The sequence below is a fragment of the Lepus europaeus genome, chromosome 15 (assembly GCF_033115175.1).
Source record: "Lepus europaeus isolate LE1 chromosome 15, mLepTim1.pri, whole genome shotgun sequence".
NCBI classification, from domain to species: Eukaryota; Metazoa; Chordata; class Mammalia; order Lagomorpha; family Leporidae; genus Lepus; species Lepus europaeus.
In genome coordinates, this window is record NC_084841.1 from 93533195 (window position 1) to 93552764 (window position 19570).

General features: G+C 43.2%; 1 protein-coding gene across 2 annotated transcripts in view; it reads left to right on the forward strand.

Moving 5' to 3' along the window:
• The window catches only part of AP3B1 (adaptor related protein complex 3 subunit beta 1), a 288775-nt gene that overhangs the window by 59002 nt on the left and 210203 nt on the right, over positions 1-19570 (forward strand). For both annotated transcript variants that reach the window (XM_062212530.1, XM_062212531.1), the window contains exon 3: positions 4058-4132. In XM_062212530.1, the coding sequence (XP_062068514.1) occupies positions 4058-4132 (75 nt within the window). The remainder of the gene's footprint in view (positions 1-4057; positions 4133-19570) is intronic.

Consider the following 19570-nt stretch of genomic DNA (forward strand, 5'->3'; position numbering starts at 1 on the left):
CGTCTGCCACCCACTTTGGAGACCCAGGTGAAGACCCTGGCTCCTGCTTTGGCTTAGCCCAGCCCTGCTGTTGTGACCATCTGGAGAGTGAACCAGAAGATGGAAGATACCTCTCTCTCTCCCCCCCTCTCTCTGTAACTCTGACTTTCTAAATAAATAAATACCTTTTAAAAAATGTATCATTTGTCTGCATTAGCCTGCCTTCCAGCTGATGAAATTCCAGCAGCTTTTCATGAATTAGAGCTGCCTTTGCCTGGGGAAGCCAGTGAGGTTACTGATGGTTGAAAGTAACTGTGTACAGTAGGACAAGAAGACCCACACCGGCACCGTTTCCGCCAAGTCTGTGGCCTGTCTGTGTACCTGAGGAATGGATTTCCCTGTACCCAGAATAACAGAAGCATGTCCTAGAAGAGGAAAATGTGGGGCTGGTGTTGTGCTGTAGTGAGTGAGACTGCTGCCTGTGATGCTGATATCCTGTGTGGGCGCTGGTTCAAGTTCCAGCTGCTCCACTTTGGATCCAGCTTCCTGCTAATGGCCTGGGAAAAGTAGCGGAACATGGCCCCAGTGTTTGGGCCCCTGTCACCCATATGAGAGACCCAGATGTAGCTTCTGACTTCCGTCAGGCCCAGTCATAGCTGTTGCAGCCGTCTGGGAAGTGAACCAGTGGATCAAAGATCCATCTCTCTCTCTCTTTTTCTCCCTCTATCTGTCTCTCTCTCTCTCTGACTCTTTGAAGTAAATAAATAAAATCTTTAAAAAAAAAGAAATTGGGGGAAGACTTTGTAGTATTGCTCATTGTAGTGTATACTGAATGATAGAAGAGTTTCAAAGGGGGCAGCTCTATGAAGAAATTGAATGTGAACATGTTCTCTGAAGTGAGCCATGCCCTGAAAGAAAACAAGCCGTGAGGAATCTCGATGTGCAACTTCAAAATAGAGTGTGCTGTGAGAGCCATCCAGCTATTACCAATTACCATGCAGTTACCCATACATATCTAGGCCTACTGTACACTTACTCATATGTTGAAGTTTTTTGAAAAGTGTTTTCCTCCCCACAATTCTGAATTGTTGGCATTATTTTTTATAGTTTACTGTGCTATGTATTTCTTCTTCACATCATTTCTATTATAGGAAGTATAAATTCTGGAAAGACTTTTAGAGGGTTGTAATTTGTTTTATGCATTTTTTACAAATTTACAAATTTATTATGATGTTGACTTTGAAAAGCATTGTGCATGTATGTAGAGAAATTGAAACTTCTTCACCAAATAAAAAGGTGTCCTTTTTTTTTTTTTTTTTTTTTTTTTGACAGGCAGAGTGGATAGTGAGAGAGAGAGACAGAGAGAAAGGTCTTCATTTTTGCCGTTGGTTCACCCTCCAATGGCCACTGCGGCCGGCGCATCTCGCTGATCCGAAGCCAGGAGCCAGGTGCTTCTCCTGGTCTCCCATGGGGTGCAGGGCCCAAGCACTTGGGCCATCCTCCACTGCACTCCTGGGCCATAGCAGAGAGCTGGCCTGGAAGAGGGGCAACCGGGACAGAATGCGGCGCCCCAACCGGGACTAGAACCCGGTGTGCCGGCGCCACAAGTTGAAGGATTAGCCTGTTAAGCCACGGCGCCGGCCAAAGGTGTCCTTTGTTACATCTACATTTGTGAAAGATGGAACTTCTTGGGTGACTGCATGTGTGATGGTGACCCATCTGTTGTTGTTCTGTGTCAAGTCTTCGGTGGTCTTCACAGTGTTTCGTTTGACTGCAGGTACAGAGCTGGGTGTGTGCAGTTCCAGTGCCAGCCACAGTGACGTGTGTTTATGTGTTGGCTTTTTAAGAAATTTCCTTAGGAATAGTGTTTGTCCATAACTGTTGTACCCCTGTGACTGTTAGTGTACTTGTTTGAGCATGGGGGCCAGTCTGTGTGTAGCAAGTTAAGCCTCTGCCTGTGAGCGAAAGACCTCTGTCTCTGCCTTTCCTTCTCTCCATCTATAACTTTGTCTCTCAAGTAAATAAATAATTATTTAAAAAAAATTTTTAAATTTATTTGGAAAGCAGAGATACAAAGAAAGAAGGGGATAGAGGCACAGAAGATCTTCCATCCACTGGTTCACTCCCCAAATGGCCACAAGGGATGGAGCTGGGCCAATCTGAAGCCAGGAGCCAGGAGCTTCATCTCCCACATGGGTGCAGAGGCCCAAGGACTTGGGCCATCCTCAGCTCCTTTCCCAGGCCATAGCAGGGAGCTGGACTGGAAGAGGAGCTGCCAGGACTCCAGCTGGCACCCATACGGGATGCTGGCACTGTAGGTAGAGGCTTTACCCACTATGCCACAACGTTGGCCCCAGTCTGAACTATGAAAAGACATACAGATACCAGTATGTTCTGAGCATAAGAGAAGAGGAAATGAGAACACAGGTGTGTGTGTGTGTGTGTGTGGCTAAAATAAATAGAAATAACAGAGCAGATGGGAAATTCCAAATGAAAAAATTCGAAAGTAAACTAGGGTTGGATAACACTACAGAGTGGGTATTAGGAGATGGCTGTAGCGTAGTAGAGTGAGCAGAATCTGATGGTACTGTAGGTGGATGGGTGGAACGTTTGAAAGTAGGAAGAACTGTTTTGGAGCTTCAGATGACCAAAGGCACAGAAAGTGTGTGATAGGAGAAAATGCAGAGAGGAGCCAGAGACTGTTCTGCCAATGAGATCGGTTCGCTTCAATAGTAGTGCTTGTCTTGGGCATTAGGTCACAGAACTTAAGGATGTTGGTACGGATTGTGAGGATATTTGAATATTAGGTGAAGTAGTTTGGGCTCTAGGCATTCGGTACTTTTGAAATCTTTGAGGAGGGTGGTGTTGTGATGAGCACTGTGGACCCAAGAGGAGACTCCTGGGAGTCCTTCGTGAGGTGATAGCACCTGTGCTCCGGAGGTGGCAATGAGAAAGGATTAACAGTGATGTGCTAAAAAGTAACAACATGGCTGTCTCGGGCAGCTGTGAGAAGAGACCAGTATAATTGTATGGTTTCTGGTGTCTGGGAGAATTTGTGGAAGTAGAAATTCTAGCATGAATGTCATTTTATTTTGATAAATCAGTTTGGTTTAGAAATACAAGTGTGGAATGAGAGAGACACGTAATACCTAGTTAGAGATGTTGAGTTGGAGCTCAGAATTTGGGGTAGAGTTTTGTGGAATTGCTCTTCATATAACAGAGGTAAAAGTTAGTCTCGAGTGAATGAAATCTTAGCAGTTACACAGATCAGGGCATGGCATAGTGTGTAAAGATGTACACAGAACTTCACTGGGCAGGGGAAATGGGTTTAAATGGAGGAGAGCTTAAAAAGTACTGGTAGGAGAAGCAGGAAAACCTGTAGAAAGCAAGCCAAGGGTGAAGTAGTTTGTTCAAAGGACTCTCCCACCCCCGTTGCAAATGCAGTACATCCTTAATACAGGAGCTTGGAACATAAAGAGCAGCACAAATATTTAAGTAAGTGTTTACAATCCAGTTAGCCAGAGAGAACTTTGATAAATGTGTTTTTTTTAAAGATTTATTTTATTTGTTTGAAAGAATTACAGAGAGAGGGAAGGACAGAAAAAGAGAGCTTTCATTTGTTAGTTTATTCCCCCAATGCCTGCAAGAGCTGGGGCTGGGCCAGTGAAGCCAGGAGCCTGGGGTTCCTTCCCAGCATGGCTGGGCCCAAGACCTTGGACCAGCCTCTCCTGCTGTCCAGGCACACGAAGCCAGGAGCTGGATTGGAAGCTGAGCCGCCAGGACTCACAGTGTTGTAGGTAGCTGCTGAACCCACTCCACCAGAATGCCAGCTGCAATAAATATTTTAACTGTCTTTAAATTACTGTATGTTTCTCCTTTAATGTGTCTGTGTTAGTACACAGGAGTGTTTTTGTCTTTGCTGTAGAGAGTTTGGATAAGTAAAGTGACATGAAAAGAGTTTAGCTGATACTTAAGCAGCTTATTTGTTGACTTGGATCTTAAACAGAGTATCTGTTTTGTTTTCAATTTACTAACTTAAAAGGATTTTCCTCGTTAATCCTACACTTTCATTCTTCAGATGATTGCAAAGGGGAAAAACGCATCCGAACTGTTTCCTGCTGTTGTGAAGAACGTGGCCAGTAAAAATATTGAGGTACTGTTTTCTTTCTTAACGTTCATGATTACTTTGTTATATAGAAATCATAATTTTCAGTTACTTTGATGTGCAACATAATATATTTAAGTAGTCACTATTTTTATATCACTTGAAGTATCTGTGATCTTAAGTATAGGTGAGCTGGAATAAATAGTATACATAATTGTAGCTTTTGGATCACTGGTGAAGAGGAAGAAGAATGAGATGGATCACCTGATGAATTATGGAAACTTATGGAAGGTCCGCCTGCTTCTAGAATCTGGTTTAGTTTTAAAAATTTTTTTTGTGAAGATGTTTTTGTTTATGTAAAAGGCACAGTGATAGAGAGAGGAAATCTTCCATCTATTTGTTCACTCCATAAATGGCTACTACAACCAGGTCTAGGCTAGTCCAAAACCAGGAGCCAAAAACTCGCTCTTGGTCTCCCACGTGGGTGGTAGGCTCTAACTTCTGCCGTCTTCCCAGGCACCTTAACAGGAAACTGGTTCAGAATTGGAGCAGCTGGGGCTCAAACCTGTGCTCCGATGATGGTGTTATAAGCAGCAAATAAACCTGATGTGCCACATGCCTGCCTCAGTTTAGTTTAGAGTTTTCTCTAGGGACTTACTTTTAAGATGTATGGCTAGTTAAACATATAGAGTCAGAGATACCTAAACTTGGATGATTTGGGACTGTTGGAATTTCTAGGACTAAGTCCCAGAGCATCTGCCAAGATTCTCAGAATACTCATGGCATGTGCTGGGCCCTCAACATATGTAAGGATTTACTGAGTAAGTATATCTCAATAAAATACTATTTTCTTTCTTTAAAAAAAAAAGATTTATTTATTTATTTGGAAGACAGCAACAGAGAGAGAAAAAGAGGGAGAAACTGACACAGAAATCCTTCATCCTCTGCATTCACTGTTTATTAAAACTGGAAATGAAAGTAGTGTGACGTTGGTGCAGTGAATTTAATATTGCAGTGTTTCCTCAAGAGAGTAAAATGATCCTGTAGGCAGCACCTTATTTATCTTTTCATTCACTTTATCAGCATTGATTAATATTCTGTTATTTATGAAACATGTAGATTTGTGCATTTTGTATGTTGGGATGTACAGCCTCTGCATTAAATGGTATATAATACAAGTGCATGTTGTATATATATCATGTATTCTTAAAATATTTATTTATTTATTTGGGAGGTGAAGTTACAGAGAGAGGGAGACAGAGAGAAAGGTCTTCGTCCACCGGTTCACTCCCCAAATGGCTGCAATCGGCCAGAGCTGAGCCGATCTGAAGCCAGGAGCCAGGAGCTTCTTCTGGGTCTCCCATGCAGGTGCAGGGCCCCAAGCACTTGGGTCGTCTTCTGTTGCTTTCCTAGGCCGTATCAGAGAGCTGGATTGGAAGAGGAGCATTCGGGACCTGAACTGGCACCCATATGGGATGCCGGTGCCGCAGGCGGCAGCTTTACCCACTACACCGGCCCCATATATGTTGTGTATTAATCACATTATTAATCTATATTGTTGAATTTAATATCTTATTATATATTATTTTCTAGGGATTGTTCAAAGTACTTTACAGGAATTAACTAATTTAATCCTCATTCTATTAGGTGTAAATGCTGTTAAAATTGTATATGGAAAAATACCCATTCTGCACATTTGTTTTTTGTTTCCTTTAAGTTTATGCATTGTACCTATGGCTATGTGATTTTTTTCCCTTTGTATGTTCATTATTATTGATTGGCAGAGAGAAGGATTTAAAATTTTTTTTTTTTTTTTTTTTTTTTTGAGAAGCAGAGAGAGAGAGAAAGAGAGACAAAGCTCCCTGTGCTGGTTTACCCCCCAGATGTCTGTGACTGAGCTGAGGCCAAAACTAGAAATTGGGAATAAACCAGTGGATGGAAGATCTCTAGCAATCTGCCTTTCGAATGAATGAATGAATGAATGAATAATAAACATTTAAAAATAGTATCTGTCGCCGGCACCGCGGCTCACTAGGCTAATCCTCCGCCTTGCGGCGCCGGCACACCGGGTTCTAGTCCTGGTCGGGGCACCGATCCTGTCCCGGTTGCCCCTCTTCCAGGCCAGCTCTCTGCTGTGGCCTGGGAGTGCAGTGGAGGATGGCCCAAGTGCTTGGGCCCTGCACCCCATGGGAGACCAGGAGAAGCTCCTGGCTCCTGCCATCGGATCAGCGCGGTGCGCCGGCCGCAGCGGCCATTGGAGGGTGAACCAACGGCAAAGAGGAAGACCTTTCTCTCTGTCTCTCTCTCTCACTATCCACTCTGCCTGTCAAAAAAAAAAAGAAAGAATTTTTTGTTTATTTATTTGAGAGGGAAAGGGAGAGAGAGACAAAGAGAGAGAGAGAAAGAGAGAAAGGTCTTCCATCTGCTGGTTCACTCCTCGGTCTCCATGTGGTGGTGGAGGCCCAAGCACCTGGGCTATCTTCTCTGCTTTCCCAGCCCATAGCAGAGAGCTGGATCAGAAGAGGTGCAGCCTAGACACAGACCGGCCCCATATGGTTTGCCGGCGTTGCAGGCAGAGGCTTAGCCCACTAAGTCACAATGCCAGCCCCTGTCATCTTACTTTCTCAATAGTATCTTTTGAAGCACAGAGTTTTAAATTTTGATGAATTTCAGTTTGTCTATTTTTCCTTTGATTGATAATGCTTCAGGTGTTATATTTAAGAAACTAATGCTTAATCCAGGGTCATGAAGATTTATGTCTTTTTTGCTTAAGAGTTTTATAGTTTTTGCTTATATATTTATATTCAGGACTATGATCCATCTCGAAGTAAAATTTTTAATATGATATCTCCTTGCTACTAATGATCTACTCCATCAGGGTAGCTTTGACATTTCTAATAAATTGAATTGTGCAAGGTGGACTCCTTTGTGTTTGATGTCATTTACTTAGGAGACCGTGAGATTCATCTATGCTGTTTTCTTTATTCATATTTATTCTCCTTTTTGCTGTAATATGTATATTACACAATTTTTTAATCTACCAATTGACTTTTGTTTTGAATATAATTACTATGTGTGGGCATATATTTCAGTTTTTCTTGGGAATCTAAGAATAGAATGCCTTCATAGTCTGGGAAGTTTGTTAACTATTTTAAAACTAGGGCTGTTACCCGTGAATGGCAGGGTTCTTGGGTCCTCCCCCCCCCCCCCCCCCCACGCAAGAAAGAATTCAGGTGTGAGACAGAGAGTAAGTGGAAAGCAAATAGCAAGGTTTATTAGGGCAGGGACATCCACAAGAACGGATGGGCACCTCTCCAGGCAGAACCTGAGAGAGAGCGCCCAGTCGCTCCCACTGTGGGGAGCGAGGTTACATGGTTGAATGGAGAGAGTACACCTGGGCAGGCCAGGGGGGCAGCTCAGCAGAGAGGCAGAGGGCTGAGCGCGCAGTCCAGTTGAGGCCAGTGGTTTTTAAGGGGGTGGGTCTTGCCTCCCCACCTCTGCTCCTCTTGGAACAAAGGACTTTTTGGATGTAAATTTGAAAAATTCCTATCTGAGTTTTCCTTCTGAAGTTATCAGACAGGAGGAAGCCTGGCTGGCATCGCCTGGCCTTAGAGGAGCCTTAGAGGAAGGATGGTAATAGGTAGAAGGCGCTGGGTGCGTGTGAAGTGCAGATACTGCACCTGGAAGATTATCAGGCAGAAGGGGCGGGGACCCCCACCTGGCAGGTTATCTGGTATCTGCCTTCATACCCAAGAGGGCCATGTGGTTTTCCAAAGTGATTGTATTCCTGTCAGCAGTGCATAGGAGTTAGGTTGGTGAGACATTTTAACTTCAGCTGATCTGGGGAGTCTGTGTGTGTTATGACTTGGATTATAGTTTGGGTGTCTGCCAAAGGCCTCTGTTGAGGTTTTCACCCACAGCCCTCATCAGATGCCAGACCAGGGGGCTGCCCTGTCCTGGATTCTGACTCACCACAACCATGAGCAAAACAAACCTTCCTTCCTAGCAATTTACTAGCCATGAAAACCTGACTAATGTAGTGTAGAAGTGCTGCACTGTGGTTTATTTGCATTTGCCTGATATGTAGTGATCTTGGACATCTCATATTGCTTCTTTTCTGAACTGTTAGTTCAGATCTTGAGTATATTCGACAGTTTTGTTTTGGTGGTATTAAGATGTGAACATTCTTTCTGTATCCTGATGCCAGCCTTTCAGTAGGTAGATGTTTGTTTACGGGCTTTATTTTCTCCAGACCTGCAGCTTTCCCTTTTGTTTTCTTAATGTGTTTCAAAGAGCACCTGTTTGCTTTTGATGAAGTCTATTATATCTGTATTTTTTTGGTTATAGTTCAGGCTTTCTAGTGCCCTGTTTTAAAGAAATCTTTGCCTAATCAGATTTCACAAAAATTTCTCCTGGTTTGCTCTGAAGCTCAGCCATCGTAGCCATTGCGTTGAGGCTCATGGTCCCTGTCATTTGGGGTTCCCAGGAGCACCCACAGATTGAGTAATTGCCCCCATTCAGAAGAGTCAGCATACAGTTAAGGAAACAGCAAAGTCAGGAACAGAACGAGGCCCAGGGGGCGGCAGTGGTGGTGGGGCTTTTCCCAGAAGAGCACACAATGCGTTCTTCATTCCTCCAACAGCAGTTGCGATAACATGCTTGGAGCGTGGTCTGTCAGAACACTCACTAGAGACTCAGTGCCTACGCCTGTTACTGAGTGCTGTGTATGTTACATTATACCATAATGTAACATTACATTATACCACATACCAAATACATTATACCACATACCAAATACATTATACCACATACCAAAATTCAGATTCCCAGGACGAAAGAAGATATTCAACATACCCCATATTGTTCTGTTGTTCAAATAGTTTAGACACACTGAACTATTCTTAGCAGTGAAGGGGGGGGTAGGAAAACTCTTGAAAATTCTGGTTACCAGACACTAGTCAGAGGCAGCTTGGAGGCAGGATTTCCTGACGATAGCAATTTCCTGGCCTGCTGTGGTCCAGTCTTCACTGCACAGCACCTTTCACATTAGATTTTGTGTATGGTGTGAGATGCTTAGTAGTCCAGTATGAATTGTTAAAATGATACAGCCTTTTCCTCTTTGAATTACTTTTCCAGTTTTGTGAAAAACTCTTGGCCATGTTCATGTGGGTATGTTTCTTTCTGTGTTCTTTCCCATTGATCTGTAGGTGCAGCCTTGTGCCAGTACCACCTTGTCTTGTTCACTGTAACCTCAAAGTCTTGCAGCCATGTGGTACACACACTGTGATCCTCTTTGTTCAGCTTTGTTGTGGCTAATCTGCGTGGTTTGTCCTCTCCTGTCCTGCGCTCTGCTCTCCTCTCTGCTCTATCTTCTCTCCTTGCTAGCTCCTCTCTTCTGGCTCTCTCTCTCTTACACTTTCTCTCTTTCCCTTCACCACCCCTTCACTCCGGTCTGTTAGTTGTTCCCCAGTAAACCCTTTCCTTTACTCCGGTGTTCGGTGTGTTTTGCGATGGCTAATATTAATATATAACAATGTAGGTGTTCAAGTGAATGTTCCAATGTCTCTGGAAAGTCTGTTAAACTTGATTTGGATTGCATTGAATTTGTGGATCAGTTTGGAGAGAATTGCCAATATTATCATATTAAGTCTTCTGATCTGGCTTCTGCAGTTTCCTTTTGCAGTGTTGTTTTGTAAGCTTTGATTGTACAAGTTTTGCCAGTATTGTTAAATTTATTTTTTAGTAGTTTTGTTGCTAGTTTTTGTTTGTTTGTTTTGACAGGCAGAGTGGATAGTGAGAGAGAGAGACAGAGAGAAAGGTCTTCCTCTTTGCCGTTGGTTCACCCTCCAATGGCTGCTGCGGCCAGCGCATCTCGCTGATCCGAAGCCAGGAGCCAGGTGCTTCTCCTGGTCTCCCATGCGGGTGCAGGGCCCAAGCACTTGGGCCATCCTCCACTGCCTTCCCGGGCCATAGCAGAGAGCTGGCCTGGAAGAGGGGCAACCGGGATAGAATCCGGCGCCCCAACCAGGACTAGAACCCGGAGTGCTGGCACCGCAAGGCGGAGGATTAGCCTGTTAAGCCACGGAGCTGGCCTTTTTGCTTGTTTTTTGAAGAAATAGAAGCAGCTGTGCTGATTTCCGGAGACCCTGGTTTTTTGTTTTGTTATTATTATTATTTTTTAATTTATTTGAAAGGCACAGAGGCAGAGGCAGAGAGAGAGAGAAAGTCCTCCATCACTGGGTCACTCTTCAGATATCCACAACGGCCGGAGCTGTGCTGATCCGAAGCCAGGAGCTTCCTCTGGGTCCCCGATGCCAGTGCAGAGGCCCAAGGAGTTGGGCCATCCTCCACTGCTTTCCCAGGTCACAGCAGAGAGCTGTATCAAAAGTGGAGCAGCCAGGACTCGAACCGGCAACCATGTGGGATGCCGGCACAGCAGGTGACAGCTTTACCCACTAAGCCACAGCACTGGCACCTTGATCTATTTTAAATGGAACTTTTTTTTCTTTAAAAAAAAAACAAAAAACAAAAAAAAAACCTCTATGAGAGGCAGAGAGAGTCAGACAGAGAGTTCGTAAGGAAAGAAGAGCAGGACAAAGAGGCAGGTCACATTTACTCAGAGAACAAACCTGTGCACACAGGCTGCACATGTGGCAGAGAGCCCAACCCCCTTACAGACTGCGGCTACAGTCAGGGCTGCTGAGAGCCGCCAGGGGACTGAACTGTGCAGGCTAGGTGGCTGGTGCGCTTTTTCAGCTGGTTTAAGGAAGAATGCAGGGGGCTGGGAAGCCCCTCAGGGATTGGGGTCTGCTCTCTGTCACGGAGGTAAGGAAGTAAAATGCCTCTAAGGTAGATGTCCAGGCAAGGAATTAAATGACCCTAAGGCTTGTGTCCTTGTTCTATCAGAGTTCTTATCTGTTGATTCACTCCTCAAATGGTTACAATGGCCAGGGCTGGGCTGGAGCCAGAGCTCGGATCTGGGGATGCAATCTGGGTCTCCCATGGGGCATCAGGAACTCTGTTACTCAAGCCGTCCTTGCTGCCCCTGTGTTGGCAGGAAGCTGGCATCAGGAACCAGAACTGCAAATGGGCCCAGGTATTCTGATGTGGGACGTTGATGTCCCAAAACCAGGTTAAAGGCTTGCTCCCTGGAGCTGTCTTTTAAATTTAATGTGCCAGTTTGTCATCAGTAGCATATTGCATTATTACTGAGTTTTGTAATGATGATCTGAAATCCTCATTACATTTTTGGATCTGGCTGCTGTTTTGTAGGTTTGTTAAGCTTTGCTATGTTAATGGTCGTATCGTGCAAATAGAATTTTATTACTTTTCTATGTCTTTTAATTATTACATTACTCTGAAGACAACCTACAATACAGTATTGAAAAAAAGTAGAGTAGTTATTCTTGCCTTCTTCTTCTTTTTTTTTTTTTTTAAGGAATTATTTTATTTGAAGGCAGAGTTACAGAGAAAGCGAGAGAAAAGAGAGAGATCTTCCATCCACTTGCTCACTTTCCAAAGGGCCTCAGTGGCTGGGTCTAGGCTGATCTGGAGCCAGGGGCCAGGAGCTTCATCTGACTCTCCCACATGAGTGTAGGGGCCCAAGCACTTGGACCATCTTCCGCTGCTTTCACAGGTAGATTAGCAGGGAGCTGGATAGAAGTGGAGCAGCTGGGACTCAAACCGGCGACCCTATGGGATGCCTTTGTGGCAGGTGCCAGCTTTACCTGCTGTGCCACAGCAGCTACTGCTCCTTGCCTTACTTTTTTTTTTTTTTTTTGACAGGCAGAGTGGACAGTGAGAGAGAGAGACAGAGAGAAAGGTCTTCCTTTGCCGTTGGTTCACCCTCCAATGGCCGCCACAGCCGGTGTGCTGCGGCCGGTGCACTGTGCTGATCCGAAGCCAGGAGCCAGGTGCTTCTCCTGGTCTCCCATACAGGTGCAGGGCCCAAGGACTTGGGCCATCCTCCACTGCCTTCCCGGGCCATAGCAGAGAGCTGGCCTGGAAGAGGGGCAACCGGGACAGAATCTGGTGCCCCAACCGGGACTAGAACCCAGTGTGCCAGTGCCACAGGCGGAGGATTAGCCTATTGAGCCACGGCGCCGGCCAGGTAGTCGTCTTTTTAAAAAAGATTTATTTATTTATTTGAAAGAGAGAGACAGTCAGTCAGTCCTCCATCTGCCGTTCACTCACCAATTGGCTGCCATGGCTGGAGCTGCGCCAATCCAAAGCCAGGAGCCAGGAGCTTCTTCTGGGTCTCTCACACAGGTACAGGGGCCCAAAGACTTGGGCCATCTTCCACTGCTTTCCTAGGCCATAGCAGAGAGCTGGATTGGAAATGGAGCAGCCCGGACTCGAACCAGTGGCCATATGGGATGCTGGCATGGCAGGTGGCAACTTTACCTGCTACACCACAGCGCCGGCCTCCAGGTAGTCTTCTTAAAGGATTTATTTATTTGAAAGGCAGAGTTACAGAGAGAGTGAGATAGACACACCCATTCTGTCTCTCTCTCTCTCTCTCTCTCTCTCTCTCTCTCTCTCACACACACACACACACACATACACACACATTCACACACACACACAGAGATCCTCTATCTGCTGGTTCACTCCCCAAGTGGTTGCAATGGCCAAGGATGGGACAGATAGAAGTCAGGAGCCTGGAATTCCATTTGGGTCTTCCATGTAGGTGGCAGAGGTCCAAGTACCTGGGCCATGTTCCCCTGCTTTCTCCGGCCCATTAGCAGGGGCACAATTGGAAGTGGAGTACCCCAGACTCAGCCAAGACTCTTATGGAATGCTGGCATCACAGGTAGTGGCCCAACCCGCTGCCCCACAGTGCTTGCCCCAGATAGTTTCTTCTGGTTCTTGTGCAGATTAGTACAGAGCCTAGGACTTGCTGGTGTGCTTTGCAGGGTGCTCTTGAGCTGTCTCACTTGTGTTCTTTAGTCTTTCATATCCAGCAGCCCCTGTGATCTCTGTTTCCTTAGCTCTGTAAGACTTTGCAGAGCTCCTTGGTTTGCTCCTGCGTGTTGTCCGCCTGCAAACTATTCCAGGTAGTGATCTTGTGCGGTAGTAGGGCTCACAGTCCTGGGTGACTTCTTGTCCAACGTGCGAAAAACATTTTCCCCTGGTTTTCAATTTGGCAAAAGTAGGAGAGTAAGGAAGATCTCAGCTGTTACTCTTTTTAACTTATAGCTTTATGTTTAAAAGCCTTAAAACAGATAAAATGTTGATCACTTGAAAATGTTAGTCTCAGTTTTTTGTGCTTTCCTTGTATGTTGTGATTTATAATTCATACTGTATTTGAAGTTCTCGTCTCTTTTCAACCTTTACATCAGTTCTGTGGCAGTGTGGTGCAGAGCTTTATGTCCAGAGATACTAGTGACAAACTGTCGTTAGCAGTTTTATTGTCAGTGCTTAAGCATTTTTATTTTTAAAACAAGTTGTTTAATGAAAAGATTACTTAGGGCCATGACAAGTGGAGTAAATACAATAGTTATGACCCGAGAATGACAGTTGAAGTTTTTGTTTAAGTAGAATAATAAATCAGCGAGCTCACACTTCAGTTTATATAATATATCACTGAGATTACAAAGACAAGGCCAATGTTTAATACAATGTGGGGGATGGGGTGTTGCTGTGTCTCGAATAAACCTTTTGCTGATACAAAGTAGATTCTTAGTTTAATCTTCTATTTACCTATTGAAGGTTCAAAATAGTAAATGTGAAGTATGTCATACACTCATGCAACTTCTGGGATACATATGGAAGCATTTACATAATCATCTTAACTTTGCTGTTATAATAATTTAGGTCATAGGAATCTGAGGAAATATACTTCAAACCTGTGTTTGAAAATATTTTAAAGTATACTTCTTTTTTGTTACTTAGTAATTACATTGTAAAGCTCAGGTAGGTACATTTTGCCACCAAGTGAATAATCATCAGAAACTCAATTTCACTGACTTCCGGTAAACCAAATTAAACATTTGTACTCTTGTTGCCAATATAAGAAGCACATTAATTTAGCATTAAACTAAATCACTTGATAAATCATACTTTGTGTCTAGGATACAAATTAGTGAGAAATGGATATAGTATTTACAAATTTCACTCGTGATTAATTTAGTAGGTGTTATTAAACACTATGTGCTTGTTTCCATGTATAATTCTGAATTGAAGATCTTAAACATACAGTGTTCGGTGTTTTAGAGACATATAATCAGGACTTCCACTTTGATGCATGCTAATTTTATGACTTGTACTGTAAGAAAGTCTCCAATATCTGAAAAAAACCAAGACTCCATTTAGAAAAATTTTGGTCAATAGGTGAGGTTTGTCTCTTGGTAAACACTAATGAATGCTAACATTAAAAAAAAATGCTTTTCCTGGGTTGTTATTGCCTGAGTTAGATAAACTTGTTTTATCTTCACAAACAATGCTTTGGAAGCTGGTTCTGTAATTAGCTGTATCTTACATATGGGGACAAGGTGGCAGAAGGGTAAATGACCTGATCAAAACCACACGGTAAGTTCATAGCAGTCGAAGTCTGAAGTCTAACCAGCCTGGCTCCAGAACCCCTCCTAGACCATTCTGCTTTTAGCGCTGTCCGTCCTGTTGAGTGATTCCTTCTTCTTTCTACCTTAGTGATCTTGACTTCTTACCAGTATCCAGTATTAGCTGTCTTTTGGAGCTATGTGGTACTGACATAAGTTTTTTATGTTTTAGAGATGAGTAGACATGACCACATCTGTAGAAATTGGTGGTCAGTTGACTAGTGTCTTCTGGACTTCTACTTGTCTTATTGTAAGCAGAATATTCTCTTGCTAATTGTTGTTCATTAAGAGCTTTTTATACTGTTCAAATAACTACCAGGACTTTGCTGTTCATTTATTTTTTCCCTTTAGAATCAGATTCTGGTGTGCTAGATAATGATCTATAACTAAAATGGCAACATAAACATAATTATTGATCTGTTTCTGTAGAACTTCTTTTGTTCTTCATATATTTTGTTATTTTTTGAAACACACAATCTTTTAATGTGAGGAAAAATGACATAAGTGCCTTAAAAATTATGTTTGGAGAACTGATTGATGTTTCATTGTTATCAAGTGCAAAACTTCATTTTTACAAGTACACACTGCCTCAGACACTCAGGTGAGCTGTACGTCATCTGCCATTAGGTGTCAAATGACACCAAAAGTGACCTAGTAAGCAGTCAGTGGTTATAGTACAAAATAATCAAAGGTTTAGTCAATAACTCATGAAGTTTGATGTACTAGTATTGATAAACTAATTAAACAGATCTGCCTGTATTCTCTCAGCCTGCTGGGGCTCTGCTATGATTAGCTTTACAGCAAAGAGTGTTGTAACATGGAATGAGAGTAACTGATGGGAGGATGGTGTAGTCACGGAGCGTTAACTACTCCCATTTCTGGTCACAGAGTGGTTTCGGGGAGAGCAGGCTTTCTCTGCACACCTGCAGCCGGTCAGTGCATAGGCCTCTTGTGGTCAGTATTGATTGATTCTTATAATAGAACTAGAACAAATTCAGTGTTTTGCAACCTTCTGTGATTTAATATTGTTATGCTTTTTGTCATAACAGTGATAGAAATCTTTCTCCAATAGTGAGTAATTATAGCTATGCCTGCTAGCTCAGCTGTGGTTCTGTATGTTTCATTGTTGCCAATATAAACTCCTGGATATGTTCTGGAGTTCATGATTCTGTTACTTGGTAAATAAAGGTATTGCTGAGAAATAGATCATAAAGGGATTGAGCCAAGACAGAATGTAACCCAGTATTCTTTTGAAACTCTCCTGGTAATTATAGAGTGAGATCTGAATATAATTAGTAAAGAGAAAACGTATTTGAAATGATTATTTAAAACAACAACGAGTGAGGTAAAGAGCTTGGTGCAGTCTTCCCATTACCTGTAGTTTCCTCATAATATGTTGATGTCTATAGAGACAGTATTCAGTGAGTCATAACCGCTGGTGGGAAGTTAGTTTCTGTATATGGCAGCCCGGTGGGAAATGTCTTAATTTTTTCCAGTCCGTCTGTGGGCTGTGATGTGATTCAGCTAATAAGTGCTGTGCTCTTAGCCACGTGCCGGGCAGTGCGATACGATGAATGAAGAAGGGTTCCCCTGCTAGGTAACCTCACTTTCATCCCACGGCAGACCTCAGAGATTTCCTACTAAATTCGTGTTTTGTGTTGATTTGATATGTTTAAACTATTAATCAGCCAACAAGTTGACTTTCTAGCTTTATTGTAGTCTTAGGAGCTATAAAATATAGCTAGGCAGAAAGTCATCTCTCCTCAAACAATTCGATAGATGCTTCTAAAACTGGTCTAAGAATGTTTGGAATTTGTTTCCACTCAAGTCTAACACATTGCGCACAGTTTGGCCCATTTGACTTTCACTTTAGGAACTAGTATCATCCAGTTCTGTAACTCCTGCCTAAGACCACTTGGTGCCAAGTGATAATTTAAAAGAGCAGTGTTTTCACAGATATACTTTGGGATTAAGCAAATTGTAAATTTTGAGAAGGACTGATTTGACTAAAGAATGCATAAACTCTGAGTGTAGATGCCAAGTGCTTTGATTTTCTGTAGAAGCAAATCTCATGTTGAAGTTTTAGTAACAGTATCTCAGTGATGTGCTTCTCAAGTTAGATGATAATCCAGTTTGGTTTATGAGTTAGTTTCTAAGAATTATAAAGCTGTTGGTTGGACCTAGTACGTTGACTTGGATACATAAGGGTTAAGTGATTTAAAATATTTTTCTTTTATAAACTGATATATTATCAAATATGTTTTTTCCTGCCTATAGAGATAGTTTATATTTAAGGAATTTTATTGTTTAAATGGTTTAATTTACACTAGATTTTCAGTTGCTGGGGGCGGGGGGGGGGGGCCCGGAGGGCGAAGGCCATCTCTCTGTCAGGGACACTGATGGAGAAGTGTGAGGACTGCTCTCACACAGCAGATACGTCATACTAGGGAACTTGCCCTTCTGTCTTGGGCTGAGACCAAAGGTGAGATACAAACTTCTGTGTTTTCCTTTCCTACTGTTTTTTTAAAGATGGTGTTAAACTGTTGTGTTTACAAAAATGGCACAGAAGTGAAGTCCTCAGTCACCGTGCATGTGTACTTCTTTCACATTTCACCCACACAAGATTTATCAGCGTTCTGGAACGGAATAGGAGCACTGACTGCGATGGAACCTGGTGAGCGTTAGATGAGTTATGTAGGTTGACCAGCATGGGCAGATATTGCCCAAGTAAGGGTCTTTTAAAGCTGATGCAGGTTTAAAGCCATTCAAGGTCAAGCCCAGAGATGCAGACCTTTTGGAATCCCATCTGGTTGTCTTTGAATTACGTGAACTCTCTTCCCGCTTGTCTGAAACTTCTTTTTTACAAAATCCAAAAAGAAAATACGGAAGAAATCAGTTCAGTAAAGATTATGTTAAATAAGAGTAATATACCAAGCTATAATTAAAATGAAGTAACTAAAGTTACAACCATTAAGACCATCTAGAGGCAGGTGCTGTGGTGTAGCGAATAAAGCCGCCTGCCATGCCGGCATCCCATATGAGTGCTGGTTTAAGTCCCAGCTGCTCCAATTCCGATCCTACTCTCTGCTATGGCCTGGGAAAGCAGAAGATGGCCCAAGTCCTTGAGCCCCTGCACTGCCGTTGTGGCCATCTGGGGAGTAAACCAGTGGATGGAAGACACCCCCCCCCCCCCCGTTTCTGCCTCTCCTCTCTGTAACCCTGACGTTCAAATAAATAAATAAATCTAAAAAAAAAAAAAAAAAAGTCAAACGTGTTGTGTATTGGGACCAGACCCACATTATGACATAGGTAATACGTACAGTTATTTCCAAGTAGATTATGCTGCCTCATCGTGTCCTTTTTTCTTAGTACACTGTTAACCGAAAACTCTGCACATGTATATTCCCTTATAGGAGCAGTATGCACCCTGCTACCTGCAAAGCCGGCAGTCTCAAATGACTTAGTGAATAAAAAGAAATAAAAAGTGAATGAGTATTATATTAAGGGAAAATAATGGGAATTAGAAGATTCATGCAATTCTGCTCTTTTAATCAACCAGCCAGCTTGCTAGCAACAAGAGGTGGTTTCCTTTGAAGATCCTGTGGCGGGAGAATGTGGCCACCAGTGACTTCTGCTTTATCAGGGGCTGCAGTAGGAAGTTACTTGTTCTTCATTTTTGCTTTTAGCCATGTTGTAGTCCCCAGAATGAAATTGTTTTTGATCATTTCCTTAAGAAACCTGGACCTTCTGGCTTTTGTCTCGGATGATGCTTGCCTTTCAGTTGGCTTCTTCATCTTTCTCTGCACTGCCTGTCTTCCGTGTCCTCCTGCTCCTTTGTGGATTCCCTGTGGGGACTCCCGTGAACCCAATGCTAGGCTAGGGCTGTGAACCCAGTGCTCCCTCTAACCATGCTTGTCCTGCTTTTCTGTTCCCCACCCTCCACTTTCTTAGGCAGAATTTCCTTTCGTAGTCGGATGATCTGAAGCCAGGAGCCAGTAGCTTCCTCCGGGTCTCCCATGTGGGTGCAGAGGCCCAAGCACTTGGGTCATCTTCCACTGCTTTCCCAGACCATTTCAGAGAGCTGGATGGGAAGTGGAGCAGCTGGGGCTTGAACCAGTGCCCATATGGGATACTGGCACTGCTGGCTGAGGCGTAACCTACTACCCCCTAATGCCAGCCCCTATTGTTACTCTTTGAACTGTGCCTGATTTTTAAGTTAAATTTTATCATATGTTTGAATTTATAGGAAAAAACATTGTGTGTGTGCGCGCGTGTGTGTATACGTATATGATTCAGTATTATCTCCATATTTAGGCATCTTCCGCTGCTATTGGAACATCGCCCTTGTAGATAAGGGGGGTGGGGACTGCCGTGTGTACCTGTTTGCCATTTTTACAATATTGTGTCTATTTTAAGATACTTGTTTTCTGTTCTAGAGTTTCTGTAGGTAGGATTTAGCTTAACATACGGTGTTGACTTACACTGGGCAGTGCTTCTTCATTCTTTGTTACTTTGTGGTACATAAAACAGTGGCTTAGCTTGAAACTGATGTTGCCTGCCATGGCCTGCGGCCTGCTCACCTCTGTCCTGGTGACTGTGGGCTGCGCCCAGGACCCACTCTGCTCTCAGTGCATAAATTCACAGAGAAACATGAATGGATAACAACATAAAATGGTATTGGAGCAGTGGGAATCAACAGTTTTACACAGGAAGCCTTGGGAGATGTTTATTGTAGTCTGCCTGAAGTTGGGACAAAATTGAACAAACAAGGAAGATGGTCTGATATGAGGTACATCTTTTTTTTTTTTTTTTTTTTTTTTTTTTTTGAGCCACAGTGAGTTTGGTGCTTGGAAAGTGTGAAAGCTGCTAGTGAACTTTATTCTCCTCCACCAGGAGAAGTAACTGAAATTAATGAAGTCCTTGCAGA